This window comes from Python bivittatus, unplaced genomic scaffold (assembly GCF_059951505.1).
Source record: "Python bivittatus isolate LINGU-HERP-01145 unplaced genomic scaffold, Pbiv_v1 ctg000080_np1212, whole genome shotgun sequence".
NCBI lineage: Eukaryota > Metazoa > Chordata > Lepidosauria > Squamata > Pythonidae > Python > Python bivittatus.
This window is the reverse complement of record NW_028277035.1, coordinates 35,318,471-35,334,630: the sequence shown is the minus strand read 5'-3', so window position 1 is coordinate 35,334,630 and position 16,160 is coordinate 35,318,471. Positions and strand designations below refer to the sequence as shown.

General features: G+C 43.6%; 1 protein-coding gene across 2 annotated transcripts in view; it reads left to right on the top strand.

Annotated features, from left to right (window-relative positions):
- Nucleotides 1-9,219: 9,219 nt before the first annotated feature.
- The window catches only part of ADAMTS2 (ADAM metallopeptidase with thrombospondin type 1 motif 2), a 270,332-nt gene continuing 263,391 nt past the window's right edge, over nucleotides 9,220-16,160 (top strand). For both annotated transcript variants that reach the window (XM_088133820.1, XM_088133819.1), the window contains exons 1-2: nucleotides 9,220-9,713; nucleotides 10,598-10,959. In XM_088133820.1, coding sequence (XP_087989946.1) covers nucleotides 9,626-9,713; nucleotides 10,598-10,959 — 450 coding nt within the window. In that variant the 5' untranslated portion in view covers nucleotides 9,220-9,625. The remainder of the gene's footprint in view (nucleotides 9,714-10,597; nucleotides 10,960-16,160) is intronic.

The following is a 16,160-nucleotide window of genomic DNA, read 5'->3' as shown; positions in this document are numbered from 1 at the left end:
GTAGTATATGGAAAAGAGGTTTGCTATGATTCTTCTATGCCCTACTGTGATGGAATGGAATTATGAAGGCCAGTCTCAGGGAGATAAACATTTTCTTAGCTCGCCAGAGGAGCATGGGAGATACAAGAGGATGAGACTGGCACCTCCCTGAGGAATTCACAATGTTGTGGCTGGCTGACTTGGGAGGTGGGTTTCAGTCTGGGAAGATTCTTGCTAGAGGTTGTAGATAATAAACATAGCTGAACTGAATTTGCATTGTCTCTTGGAGTTCCTTGGGCTAGGCCTGACATCAATCTTCCCAGACTGAAACCCCAGCCCCCAAGTCAGCCAGCCACCTCAGGGAGGTGCCAGTCTCATCCACTTCTATCTCCCATGCTCCTCCGGCGAGCTAAGAAAATGTTTATCACCCTGAGACTGGCCTTCATAATTCCATTCCATCACACCTACTGCCATAATGCCGTTTAAAAATCCCTCCCTCCTCCACCTCCTTGTGCAGCAATTAGCATAAGAAACAAAGCTTCTATTGGCACCAAAATCAAGATGATATGTGAAATCTTTAATAACCTATTTATAGAACTATGCCTAGTTCTCAAACTTTCATTGATCAAATGAAGATATAATTACAAACACAGCAGTACCAAACAGCAACCTTTATTGGGGAAGATAAGCAAATGCTCTGCTGATAATTAGTTAAATTAATCTAACTAGTCACACAAGGAAAATAGGTATTTCTAGAAAATTTCTAAGCTACACCTCAGAATATGTATATCATAGCAATAAATCTGATGTGTGTGAGATACTTAGTGAAAATACATGTTTGGAAGCTAAATCAGTCATCAAAAACCAATTAAACATACCATTAAATACAGATGGCCAATGAAGAATGAGGTAGTCATAACAGTTTTATGAGCTGTGATGGGAGAGAAAACCTGGAGGAGGAATTAAGATTAAAATTTTGTCGTAGATTGAAAAACAGGTTCCAAGCCAACTATTTTAGAAATAGAAGATTAAGTGTTTGAAGGGATGCTCTTTTGGGAGAGGTGTTGGGAGATAAACCATGACAAATAAAACACTTAAGGAATGTTAACATGTTACAGATTAGGGATACTGATTAGAGGATAAGTGATTTAGGGATTTGTCGTGACAAGCTGGAAAGGTGACAACAAACACACAGCAGCTATGATCAGAACAGCAGAGTTAAGGCCTATGAGCCCACCAGAGCATCTCTGGCCTAATCAGTGAGATTCAAAATTTGAGACTCAAAATCCAAAAACACTGGAATGCAGTCTGAATATATTAATTTCATCTGAAACTATTGGAACACTCTGTATTACAGAGTGTGTCCCTTTGAAATTCACTGGGGTGAGAGGACTGGGCTATTATCATGCTTTCGTTGTTCCTTTAGGATGGGCACTTTTTGCAAGATCACCTTAACCATGCATATTTTTCACTGATGTTGTACATTGCTCATATACTGTAAAAGGGGAAAAAGGAGATTTAAAGGGCAAAGGGCTTAGAAGTATCAAGAGTAAAGACAGTGGCAAATAATTTATCTCTTCTTTTCTTATTAGCTTTTCAATATTATTTGACTGCCAGCGTGGATGATGATGATGATGATGATGATGATGATGATGATAATATCTAGAGGTAGGAAGCTGCATAAAAAGGGAAATGGGTAATTCCAGTTAACATGGATCCATGGTGGGCTTCTCGGTGCCATAAGCAATACTTATTTAAATTGTGTTGATTTCCTAGATGGAGCTATCAATTTAAGGAGATTAATATCTCCCCACACTTAATATTTATGGCCCTTTATATTTCTCTTTCAGGTATGCTGATCTCTCAACTGTTGCCTGCTTGGTGCTATTCTTCTCACCCATCTACTTTTGTCTTTTTCTTTACAGAGATATTTTAAAAACCTGTCCTTCTTTGGGTAACCTTATCTATAAATTCACAGCTTTTCCTGTGAAATATGGCACCACTATTTTCAATGCTTGCTTGCTTGTTTATTTATTTAATAAGGCTGTCCAACTCCATAACAACTCTGGATGGCATACAGTAATAAAACCATTACAAAGAAATACAAATAAAAACCCACAGATGTCCAGAAGGAGAAAAACTATCCATTCTAAAACAGTGTGGTACATCAGACCTGTCACTCAATTTTGCTCAAGCCCTGAAGGAAGAGCCAGGACTTCAGGTCTCTTAAACATGGTCAGGATGGGGGCCAGAGGAATCTCAGGGAAATGTTGTTCTAGAGCTCAGGCACTGTGACAGAAAAGGCATGTTTCCTGGGTGACTCTACTTAAAGGATGGGATCTCGAATGTGCCAGCCTTGCCCTATAATACAGAAAGGGCAGAAATTATGAAAGATAGGTGGTCCCTTAGATAAGTTGCACCCATTCAGGACTAAAAGTGAAACATCTTCAGCCCTAGGAAGTCCAGTCACCCACATTCTTGTCAAGGTTGAGCTTGAGCCTGTTCCTCCCCACGCAGAACCTGACAGCATTGCCTGTGGGGTTGAGATGTACAATTGGGTATCATCCACACATGGATGATACCTGACCCCAAACTGATGGATGACTTCACTCAGCAGCATCATGTAGATGCTAAACAGAAGGAGTGAGGGTGTTGAGTGCTGAGGTGCTTCAGATTTGATCTCTTCCTCCCTGTCAACATTGACTGCACCTTACCTCAGAGAAAGGAGTACAATCACCACAACACCATGCCTCCCACTCCTAATCCCAGCATGTGGGTCAAAAAGATACTATAGTTGATGAAACTAAATGATTCTGAGAGATCAAGAAGAACCAAGATGGTTGTAGTACTGCTGTTCCAACTCTGCCAGAGGTCACCAACATATTGCAGCATCTGTCCTCTGGAACACCTTATCCCTGAGATTAGATGTCTGTTGGAGTGGGCAGCTATAATAAATTCAAATAAATAAATAAATAAATAAATAAATAGATAGATAGATAGATAGATAGATAGATAGATAGATAGATAGGCAGGCCCTGACCCTACTGGACTTTTGCAAACCTTTGAAGACCTGAATGAGCTCCAGGGCATGAAGATTGGTAGGTTAGATGGCCCATGAGATGTTATTGTTACTTGTAATGATAAGTGGGAATGAATTTGGGAGACAGGAAGAAGAGCTGCAGAACAGACAACCATCATGCAAAAGATATCTCATCCTACAGAAGAAAAAGGGCATGGGAAACATCTCAGAAGGGAACCTCCCTAGTTTTCTGGAAAGTAAAAGTAAAGGAGGAGAGCAATGCTCTCAGACTTCTCTGGACTACCTCAAAAGGCTGACATTATTGTTGAGTGCTTATTGAATTTGTTCTCAGTGACCATTATAGGTTTTTACACATTTGTTGATATTATTTTCTGTATTGTTTCTAATGACCTGTTAGCTACCCAGAATTGCATCTGCAAGATGGGCAGCCATATAAATTGATTAAACAAACAAACAAACAACATGACTGATGCTGTCTGAGAACTATGTCCTGGCCTGACTGAAAGGGGTCTAGATAATCAGATGCTATAAGAGTAGGAAAATAATATTTTGCCACTTTTATCACCAATGATGTAATCACTAATATGGGCTCTTACTCATGTTTGATCAGATTCACTCTTTATCTTCCTCCAATGGTATTCTAGGTACAGTTAGTCCTTGCTTAACGACCATTTATTTAGTGACTGATCAAAGTTACAACGGTGCTAAAAAAGTGACTTACGACCGGTGTCCAAAGTTATGACTATCTCAGTGCCCTGGCAACCAGCTTGCACTTACGATGGTTGCAGCATCCAGGGGTCACATGATCGCCGTTTGCGACCTTCCCAGCTGGTTTCCAGCAAGCAAAATCAGTGGGGAACCATGTTAATGACTGCCACAAAAAAGGTCATAAAATTGGGTCCCGTCACATGATGATTCGCTTAATGACTGCATCACTTAGCGACCTAAATCCCGGTCCCAATTGTGGTTGTTAAGTGAAGACTACCTGTATCTCTCTGGTGTTTCATCTCCTGACATTCTTCAGAGAGCCAAGGGGCACCCTAGGATCAACACTCAGTAAGAAGCCACATAGAAGCAATCTGGTCTAAGGCCCTTGTCACCTGCCCATTCTAGACAGCCAACAAGACCTCAGCTGAACCACCCATCAGGTCTTCAGGAAACCCCCAAGTTTCCTCTGGAATTCAAGAGGGTCTAATAGTCATCTGGGCCAACCAATCTAATAGGTCCTACCTCATAGTGACAGGTGGGATGGGGACAGTGGACAGTATCAGTAAGCCAAAAAGCAAAGTGTCATTTGCATAGCTAAAAAGCATCATATTTATAGCACTATTGGTTTCTCTATAATATTTGAAGCGCAGAACCATCTATTGAACTTGAATGGTGAGAGTTTCATGAAGGACTGCTTCACTCAATACACAGCTAAACTGAAGAATTTGTTCCATGGTATATGAGGGCCACCAGTTCGGATGATTATAAAGATACAACTATAGTCAGTAACTCTTGGTCATAATAGCAGTCTATTATCAGCAGATCCACTCTTTGAGAAAATGGGTAAAATGATGATGTGCTTAAGTCTTGCTTATGTTTTTTTTTCCTGGGAATCTCGATGGCCACTGTGGGAGCAGAATGCCTAACTCACTGGGTGCCTTCTGACTTAGATGATGTCTGAATCAGCAGAGCTCTTGTTACACTTTTATGAACTGCACTTCCTCCATTAACTCCTTTGTTGAGTGACTCAGTTGACCATTCAGAAATGCAGAGAATATACTGGCTTGCTTTATGGAGTTTTTAGGTAGTTTACAGTGAATAACTAGGCAAGGGTGAAACACTAAAAAAATTGTGCAATGTCACAAATATGAATTGTTACTGCTACACCTAGACTTGCAGAGTTCCAGTCAAATTATAGGCTTAACAATTGTCTTTGATAAATATTCTGCCAAACTTCTTGTAGTGGCATTTCAGGATATAGCTCTAGACAATAGGTGGAAGATTTTTGACAGGAGTCTAACGTTTGAGAAAAAGAAAAGGCATATAATAATACAAGCCAAAGCTTCTTGGAGGGTCAGGGACAGGGACTAGGAACCCCCCCCCCCCTGTTCTCAGCATTCAAACGAAAAATATATCATCATTGTTAAATATGCACTCCATACCAAACTGAAGGTCTTTGAACTCTTAAACAGAATTGGGGGAGAGGGTGCCTTCAAATCAGTGTTGACTCCTGGTGACTTCCTGGACCAGTCCCTGCAGTTTTCTTGGCAGCATTTTCAGAAGTGGTTTGCCCATGCCTGCTTCCTAGGGCTGAGAGAGAGTGACTGGCCGAAGATCACCAGCTGGCTGTGTGCCCAAGGCAGGACTAGAACTCACGGTCTCTAGCCTGATGCCTTAACCACTGCACCAAACTGGCTTTCCTTAAACACAACTACTAAACAAAAAGTCGATATATTGAGGAGTAGCACTAGATTAAAGGAAGTTTCCTTAATAATAAACAATTATTTAAGCACATACTTCAAAGCAATGAAACATCAAGTACTTAATGTTAGTTGGACCACGCGCAAAGTATACATGGCAATTGAGAAAGAAAAACAGTGAAGAGTTATTACATAATTCAAAGCTGTGATGGTCAAAACAGTTTAAAGGACAACCGTCAGTTCTCACTGACAAATTCTTCTGCTGCAGATTCAACGCTGCAAAATGTTTTTCAAATCCAATCATTTGTATTTGTTCAGATCTTGCCTCCATATGTGGAGTAACTGAGGTAGGGTGTTGTGGGGTGACCTGGGCTTCCTTTCAGCTTACTAACTTTGAGGATGTGGACAAGGTCCTCGGCAACATAAGCGTGGAAAGCTGCAGGCTGGATCCTTCCTCCGGCTGGCTTCTTTGGGCAGCGAGACGTGAGGTGGGCAGATGCATTCAGGGGATGGTTAATGCTGTGGGAGGGCGGGTCAGGAGAGGAGCTGATACAAACACAGACATCCAGCCAGTAGTTAAACATTGAGGGGTCTTATTCTGGACACTATGATACCTATGCTAGTGAGATAGTGTGGTTTAATATATAAATATTATATATTAAATGCACGCAAAAGTATTATTTACAAAACCAGTGTATTTTTCTGTGTAAGTACAGAGCAGGTTAAGAAACTGAATCTTAACTTACTTAACTTTCCTCCCTCTCCCTTACTTTCTGCTTGTAATTTATTATGGCTTCTTCTCCCCCAATGGATCTCAGTTGCTGATACTGAAATGTCCCTTCTGTCAAACAAACCCTTTAATTCACAAAGTTCCACTGTCCGGCTTCTGAATCTTCGTACACCCAACATATTTGTTGGTGTTGTGCTGAGACATCTGCTCCCCTTAAAAAAACACACACACAAAAAACCTTAGCACAGATCCAGCCACTTCCCTTCAGCTGAGCACTTCACCCTGTCACAAATGCCTCTTTAAGCCTGGAGCTGGTGCTGACCACCATGAAAAATGAATGGTGTTCCTCTCAACCTGAAGAAGTTGACTCTTGATCCAACTATATTAAAGACCTGGCTGTTCTCCCAGGCCTTGGGGTAGGGTGGGTGGAACTCACCTTGTTAGGGGTGATTGATATATTTTGTTTTTGTGTTGACTTTGTTGTCCAGGCTGCCATAGTATTATTTCTCTTATTATATTTTTTTATTTATGTTACTGTATCTGTGTTCTGTTTTATATTGTGAGCCACCCAGAGCTGCTCTGAAGTCAGGCAGTGCTAAAATCAATCAATCGATCAATCGATCGATCAATCAATCAATCAATCAAATAAATGTCTTCTTCCCAGTTTCCAACCTTCTGTTCTTAAGGAAGGTTTTAGAGAAGGTAGGAAGATTGCAGTTGTGGAGGATTCTGGAGGAAATGGATTATCTGGATCCTTAGTAATCAGGGTTCTGGTCAGGATATGCAATAGAAGATGCATTGGTCACTGTTGTGGATTATCTCCATTGGGACCCGCAAGGAGGCAGTGACACCTTCCTGGTCCTTTCAGATTTCTCAGCAGTGAAGTATTGTGGACCATCTGCAAAAGTGAGGAGTTGGAAGTACTCTACCACACTGGTTCCACTCTATCCTGAAAGGGCTGTTTCAGTTAATATTAGCATGGGATGAGTTTGAGCCTATGACTCTCCACTGTGCGGTTTGAGGCTCTCCCCCATGTTATTTAACATCTTTATGACACCATGGGAGAGGCCATTCATCAGTTTGAGGATATTAATATGGATATGATACCCTATTATATATCTCCATCCCAGAGCAGGCTGAAGATGCAGTATGTTCTGTCTCAGTGCTTGGAGGCTGTTGAGATCTGGATGGGCTGAACCAGGCTGAAGTTGAATTCCAGCAAGATGAGCTTTTATCTGAAGTGTTTAGGTTCTCTGATGGCCCCTTGCTAGTTTTGGATAGGGTCACACTACCCTTGAAGTAGTAGGTATGTGACCTAGGGGTTCTCCTGGACTCATGGCTACTGCTAGAGCAGCAGGAAGAGTCCGTGGCCAGGGGCCTTCACCCAGCTGCAGCGAGTGTAGGAGTAATAGCCCTATTTAAAGTAGGAGGCCTCAGCAGCCATAACTCATGCCCTTATTACTTCCTGGCTGGATTACTGCAATGTGCTCTACTTGGAGCGATCCTTGAAGACAACTTGGAAATTTTTGCTTGTGCAAAACGTAGTGCCATGTATGTTGGCATGTGAAAGCCAATATTTCAAGTACTGCATTGGCTGCCAGCATGTTCCTAGGGACAATTCAAGCCAATATGGCATGGATGCTTGAGGGACTGTTTTCTCCAGAGAGAATCTACCCATCTTGTTCCATTGGCCCAGGAGGGCATCCTCAGTGTTTCCTCCCTCTGTGAGATCAAGGCATGGAAATAAGTTTCTCCCTGAAATTCTCAGGGCCTCCGTGCCCCTCTCATTTCATAAGGACACAAACATCTGGTACTTTAGTAAGGCACTGGGTCACAAGTCACTTTTCTACTTAAAAGATTTTAATGGTTTTGCTATTTACATTATAGTGATGTGGATGTGTTTCTTATTTTACCATAGTTGTGTAAACCACCTGGGATTTGGGGAACAAGATAGGTTTAGTTATTTGTCTAAAAGATTCATATTTCACCTTTCCTCCAGAAGCAAAAGTGGTAAACAGTATATAGGATTCCTTCATCTAATTTCTCCCACAGCAACACTGTGAAGTAGCTTAGGCTAAGAGTGAGTGTCCCAAAGTCACCCAGACTTTCCCTGGCTGAGGATGGATTTGAACCTGGATCTCCCCAGTCGTAGTCCAATACCTCAACTAGTAGACCGCACTGGGTTTTATGTATAATCACAGATCACAATACGATATGAATAACTGACAGGTCACTTACTCTCCTGAAGTGTGTTTCTTTTTTAATAAATGCATTTTTGAGTTGTTAAACTGAAGCAATCAGTGGTGTTGAATACAGGTAGTCCCCAGTTTAAGAACGAATTTGGTTCTCAAGGTCTGTCCTTAAGGTGAATTTATGTGTAAGCTGGAACAGTATTATTGTATAATACTGTATAAGTAGTATTGTGTAATGAACTCGAACCATTGTGTATTTAACTTGAATCATTGTGTATTCACAGACTCAAATTTGGCTACAACAGGCTCTGTTCTTAATTATGGGTCGTCTGTAACCCGGGCGTTCTTAACCTGGAGACCACCTGTGAAGGACTGGGATGAGAAGTCATTAGGCTATGGTAAAATTTCCACCTAGATTTTATGATATCCAGGATGAGAAAAATCTAGGACTGTGTTCATCCAGAGGGTTAAGAATAGTATATCAGTTACAGGACCTCAGTTTGATCCGGAGGGATCCGATTCTACCTTCCTGCAGTGGAAAGCGTGATATCACAAAGTGCTGTATGCAAGTTTGCTAGGGGAGGGTGCAGGCAGGCACAAAAAGCAAAAGCCATCTCTAATTAGAGTTTGGGAAAAAAATCGGGCGACCTCTCTCCCTCCTAAGTTAGAAGATTCAGATACAGCACGAGATCTTTTTGCAGAAGAACCTGACTGATTCCAAAACAGGCATTTGGGTGCTCCCGTTTGGCGCGATCTCTCCTTCTGGCTCCCTCTTTCTAGAGGAGCAGGATCTTGTGGATTGGCTGGGGGGAAATGCTCAGGGTCCCTCAAGAACCGCCTCTAAGCTGTGCTGGGGAAAAGTGTCCCGTAACGGGAGGAGGCTGCGGAGTTCGGTCTCGGCCGGCAGCAGCTGCAGCTGCGAGAGGTCCAGGGAGAGTCGCCGCCAAGCCGGGCCGGACGAGGCGAGGCCAGGCGAGGCCAGGCGAGGCGAGGCCGTGGCAGGCTAGTGGGCAGCGGCGGCGGCGGCGGCGGCGGCTCTGTCAATCAGGCGGACTTCCCTCCTGCACGCCCCGTGCTTTCCAGCAAGCCGCCTGCTGGTGTCTCTGCTGCCTTCGTCGAGGCTGAGCGCTGGAGAGGAGCGGATGAGCCAGGGCAAGGAGCCGTGGGGCTGAGGTTGCCTGGTGGTGGGCTAGAGGGTGGTGCCGACTGCCCTCAATGTGGCCGGGGCCCCCTGCAGCGAACTTGAAGGCTGGGGTTGGGCTGAGCTACGCCTGCCATGGCTCCTCTGGCCGGGATCGCCTTGCTTCTCGCCTGCTGGGTGCTCCTGTTGGCCCCGGGGGCCCCGCAGAGTCCCGGGGAGAGAGGTAAGTGGCGGCGCTGGGTTCCCATGACTTAAGCCTCCCGTAGCCGGCCGGCTGGCGTTAGCCAGTCGCCCGCTCTTTGCCCGCCTCCCCTTGAGGCTGGCTGACTAACTTCACCCGCGAGCGGAGGACTTTTTGCCCGCTAGACTTCTCCGCGCCACGCTGGGTTGCCCGGTCCAAGGGCCGGGGCGTCCTCCCGCCGCCACGTGTGGCGTGTTATCCCGGGCGGGCGGGGGGGGGGGTCTACTTCTTCGATTCTGCTGAGCTGGCGGGGCGCTTTTCAGCTGCAAATCAGGGACGCTGGAACCTCGGCTGAACTCGAACGCGCGGGGCAGAGGCGCCTGTCGAATTCCTGCCTGCAACAAAACACCTGGCAGGGACTAAGTTTTCCTTCCGTCTGTGTTGCTTGAAGGAAGGAAGCGAAGCCAACGGAGACGGCTCTTTTCTTTTTTTAAACTTTTCCAGGGCAATTGGCATCCACATCCTTCACGTTCAATAGTAATTGAACTTTGAGGAGCATGGCTGGTGGCAGAGTTGGAAAGTTGATGTGATGCGTTTGCCCCCCCCCCCCCCCCATATCCTCAAGCAGATCGCCTTCAGAAGCCCTGGTCGCTTGAAAAGGATTTATGCAGCTGTGGGAGCACTTATGTTTCTACTCCTTCCTGGCCAGTTGCAGGAGCGCAGCATCTTGACCCCTAAATAATTGCCATGTCTGCCATCTGGGCTTTCTTAATAAAACAACTGGAAAGATGAGGCACAATGTGTCTGCCTTAGCATTTTCCCTTCCTTAACCTCACACAGTGGAAAGAAATAGATGCCCCCTGCAAGGGAGGAGGAGGTATTCAGTCTGACTCTCATCACTCCTGATTCTCTCTCTCTCTCTCTAGATTATATTTTGGGAGATCTAGAGGAATACAGGCTGGTCACCCCAACTAGCACAGACTCAAAAGGCAGGTTCGTCTCCAATGTCGTGTCGGGAGCATCAAAGAGGCGCTGCCCAAGAGACACCAGGGATCTTCCTCACGAAGCTGCAGGCAAGGAAATTTTTTACAATGTCACTGTTTTTGGACAAGAATTTCACTTTAGATTAAGGCCAAATTCCCGGCTGGTGGCTCCTGGAGCAACAATGGAATGGCAGGAGGACTCAAACATCACCTACACTGAACCGCTTCATGGGGATTGCCTGTATGTGGGGCATATCACGGACTTTCCTAATGCTTCTGTTGCCATCAGCAATTGTGAGGGGCTGGTAAGTTTTTCTTTCTTTCTTTCTTTCTTTCTTTCTTTCTTTCTTTCTTTCTTTCTTTCTTTCTTTCTTTCTCTCTCTCTCTCTCTCTCTCTCTCTCTCTCTCTCTCTCCCCCCCTCCCTCTCTCTCTCTCTCTCTCTCTCAAGAGAATGAATGATTATATTATCCTTTCCTCATGGAGGAGGTTTGCATTTTCAGCCTTTAAAAAAGACAACAGCAAATCACACCTAATGAGCTATGTTAATTGTGAAATCAAATAAGGAAATGTTCCCTTACATGATGCAAAGTGTGATGAGGCAGTGAGCCTCTTATATAGAGAGTGGAGGAGCAGATTCACCCTGACCTGGCATATAACTGCTGTGACAAATCACTAATTATCAACATGAAAGTCTCGATCGCCCTCTTGAAGCTTTTCAGCACATTGAAAAATAGTGACCTACATCAAAAACAGTGACCTAATGCTGTTACCTGTGTGTTTCCCCTCTTGATAGGATCTTAGCCATCTTCTGTTTAATAGAGCACCTGGATGCCTATAAGTGTTTTAAAAAAGAGATGGTATTGAAAACTAGGCTCCATTGCCAATGGATAGGCTCTAGTTGCTGGAAATTAAATGTGCTCAGAATTTGGGGTTATGTCCTTATCTTTGAGAAAATGTGTCTTACTCATGATGCTCCATTTCTCATATCTGTGCCAGCTTTCTTAGCTTGGAATGCACTCCCATCACCCCAGCCACACAGAGCTACTGAAGGGGATGATAGGATCTGTAGTCCAGCCCCTTGGGAATGAGCTCCAGGGCAAAGAAAGCTTGTCCTAGTCTTGATGATCTAGATGAAAGGGGGGGGGTCATTTGTGGATTTTCAGGGTAAGTACCTAATAAGGTGCTTATTTTAAGAGTTCTTCAACTGGAGATATCCATCCATCTATCTATCTATCTATCTATCTATCTATCTATCTATCTATCTATCTATCTATCTATCTATCTATCTATCATCTGCTCATTTCAGTATTTCATCCCAGAGCATGGGGAGAAAAGTCAAACCATGTGTCTTAAATACTATATTTTAAAGTCTAATTGCTATGTTGAATAACTTTGCTTAGTTTTCCTTTAGGGAATGAACATCTAATTATATCCAATATCATCTTATTTATATTGTCTGAGAGAGAAAACAGCTTGCTAACATACAGCTGGTAGCACTTATAAGATAAATGGATTTCAGCTTAGATCATGACCTTTCTGTTGTCTGAATTCTGTCCAGATTCTGATTAAAAAATAAGAGGCAAGATGTAGTTGCCAACTTTCTCTTTGTTTGGGCAATATTCCAATGCCTTTAATAGTAGCTTGGCCTGCAAGCATTTAGTAGATGAAACTTTTGATACCATTTCATCTACTGCTATATTTTTGCATCTTGTGTAGTTGTTAAAAGTACAGATACCTGCCAAAAATGGTTAACTATCCTAGATGGAGGTCTCACAGTCGGCTTGGTGATGTTCAACAAGATAGCTGTACCTGGACTTGAACTCATGCTCCTGTTCTTTACCTTCTGTGTGCTGATGGCATTAATCAACCACATCAAGTTGGTTCACATCTAATCAATTATGGGAGTTTTGGGGGGGGGAGGGTGCGGAACACTGACTTGTGGGACAAGAGAGAAAGACTGAGGGCTCTATCCTTTAGAGAAACTTTTCCCAGAGGTATTGGGCTATAATTTTCATCCTCTCCAGGCAGTATGATCAAAGTTTTCATCCAAAACTTCCATCAGAGCACTGAGCTGTGGAAAACGGAAATGAATATGTATGCACAACTATTGTATTCTCAAGGGACATTTGGTTCTCTTGACAATGTCCTTGAGGCTGGAAGTTCATTTTGCTATATACCGTGGCTGTGCAGCACTTCATATTTGAAGAGAAAAAGGTGCTTAGGAGTGCCTGGCTGTGTGTGTGGGTGCATAGTGTCTGTCTGTAACTCCTTAAACCAAACTCATCTTTTTCCCAGGCTTGTGCTGCAGCTGCAGCTGCAGAGGGCAGATGTGTGATCCCAGAAAAAGATGCAGCTACTTTCAGGAATTGCAGATGGGCTATGGGAGCAGCTTGACAGGTTCTAAAGCATTTTGTCCCTTCAAATCTGAAGCATTGCACAAACATACTGTACCCTGGGACTTCTAGCCAAAGGTGGTGCTATGTAGCACATAGTTACAGATCATGTGATGTGCATGTGATCACATTCAGGGTTGCTAGGGCCTGGAAACACTGTGTTTGGCTCTAAGGTTGTCTCTTCCTGGTCCTCTTTTGAGAAGGAATTTTGAGACAAGACCATGACACAGGAAAACACTGTATTATATTCTGGAGGCTGCTTTAGGAAGAAAATTATTTTAAAAGAAGACTAAGAACTTGATTCAGTTGAATGATAAAATAAGTAAATAATGCAGTTTTATGGAGCCATAAAGATTAAAATGATCCCCAGGACTATTATATCAGGAAAGGTTGCAGATAAATAAATAAATGGGGAAACTTATTGGACCTAGGTGGATGTAGCTTTGGGTTTTCCCTTGAAAATGTTAAATACCTCCCTCTAGAAATTAGGCTACCCTCCTTATGATGGCCTTCCAGAAGTCACAAGGGCATATGGGCAGACTGTTCACATTGGCATTTGGATGGTTATTTATTTACTTATTGTGTCTTAATTGTTGGTTTGATTTTGATTAAAAACTGTATTTTGGTATATTGATATAAGCCACCAAGAGTTGGCAGCATACACGTTTTAACAACATTTTCTCCTTCTTCTCCTTCTCCTTCTCCTTCTCCTTCTCCTTCTCCTTCTCCTTCTCCTTCTCCTTCTCCTTCTCCTTCTCCTTCTCCTTCTCCTTCTCCTTCTCCTTCTAAATACTCCTGTTTTAACAGCTGTTTGATCCATATCTATTTGTCCTGTGCACTTAATCTCTTGCACTTTCAGTGACTTTGGAGCCAAGTGAAAAGAATATAGACCTCTCATAACTTCCTAGCCATTGCACATATCATTTTGGAATCTTGCAGGTTTCATTGGAATTTGGAATTATACAGGTAGATCTCAATTTATGACCATTCATTCAGTGACTGTTTGAAGTTATGACAGAGCTGAAAAAGGAGACTTATGGATGGTCCTTGAAGTTGTGGCTGTCCCAGCATCTCCATTGACATGTGATCGTGATCTGGGTGCTTAGCAACCCAATCGCACTTACACTTGGTTGCCAAGTGCCCTGCAACCCATGATCACCATTTGCAAACTTCCATGCCAGCTTTCCCAAAGGGGAAGCTGGCAGGGAAGATCGCAAGTCTCTGGGGTAAGTCTCCCCCACTGGTGTGGTGTCCTCCAGGCCCTCTGCACATGCACCATGCCAGCCACTCATGCATCCCTGTGCACCCTCCCTGACCTACACAGCACCTCTTGCGCACCCCCACGCACCCTTCCTGACCCATGCTGCACCATTCTGCACCCTCCCTGACTTGTGCCTCACCCCATGCACCCTCCCTGACCTGCACAGCATCTCTTGTGCACCCCCATGCACCACCGCACATCCTCTCTGACCTGCGTGGCACCTCTTGTACACCCCCTCATTCCCTCCCTCACCTGGCAGCAGCCACTTTCCTGCCTGCCGGCCTAGGACTTGCAACTTCCTGCTGGCTTCCCCACTGACTTTGGTTGTGGGAAGCCAGCAGGAAGTCTCCTTGCCTAATGACTGTGGGATTCAGTTAACGATGGCAACTGGGACTGCAGGGATTGCTGTCACTAAGTGATGCAGTCATGCTTTACGACCGCATTGCTTAGCGATGGAAATTCTGGTCCCAACTGTCGTCATAAGTTGAGAACTACCTGTAATTGTTTACAACAAATAAAAGGGAGATACTTTTTTTTTGAAAACTTCAAACAGGTAAAACCGAGTGAAATCTGATTCTATTCAGATAAAATTGATTTGAAATTCCAAGAAGGCTCTACTTTTCCTACTTTTTTCCCATTTCTGTCAATAAATAAAAACTTTGAACAAACTACAGCATCTGAAATTTGGTGTGTTTCATCCCCTCACATAGTATTCTTGAAGATGACAAACAGAAAAAGATATAGTTTGGTGATTTGAATGGTAGTATATAGCATTCAGTTTAGTGAATTAAGGTTTAGATTTTGCTGCCAGTCAATTCAAGGGGACGTGACTTTTCTTCTAAATTGATGAATGCTGTGATTTACTTCTGGTATAAACTGGATTTGAGAATCAAACCAACACAAATAGAATGAAACATGGTAAAAGCATCTTATGATGCTCATCTAATAGTTAAACAGCACCAGTGCTATAAGTGAAATTAGTTAGAATGTTTCCCATTGACGTTCCTTTAAGTAAACATGGTAAGCATGGGGCTGAAAGCTTGCTGGTTGCCTTTCCCATTCAGCTTGCTTTGCAAATAATCTTGCTCCTCTCCTCTCAGCTTGTGAAACTAAGTCTGATTACTTGTATGCACCCCTCCAAGTGATTTGCAATCACCTCAGAAACCCCTCCAAAACCGGCATCACAGGCTGAAGAGTGTGACAGCGTAGTTCATTCCATCTGGAGAAATTTCAGAGAGGTCCATCCAATGAGACCAATAAGGACAGACCTTGAGGCATCATCCTGGCTAAATGCCCTCCCCCCCCCCCCCGGTTAGGGCTAATGTGAAGTAATGTGCCAGGCATCTTTGTTAAAGCTGTAGTATCTAGCTGACCTTGGTTGATCTTGGGGTTGGAAGCAGATCTTTTTAAAAAATATAAAGCAGTATAAAATACAAATATTTTAAACAAATAGCTAATTCTTGGCTAGATTAAGAAGTTGAAAAATATCCTGGAAGAAGACTTTGGCAAACAATTTTGTAACATTGCTAAAACTCTGCATGGCCATGGCTGTGAAGTCATTGGGAGTCAAGCATGACTTGAGGGAAACTTTTATGTTGAAAAAATATACATATGTTAAAACAGCTCACCCAGGACAATTGGCCAGCATGACACTTTCTTTCCTGGATGGTTGGTTGTAGTGAGGAGAGAAATGGAGGAGTGAGCAGCAATGGTGGTTATGATTAGGAAAAGGGGCAAGCTGTGTGGCTGCAAGGCAGTTAGCCAGGCAATTTGAATGTGACGGTTGCTACAGAAAAAGACCTGGCCATCCCTAATGTTTTCTGGCCTGGATCCCCTCAAACTAGGATCCCC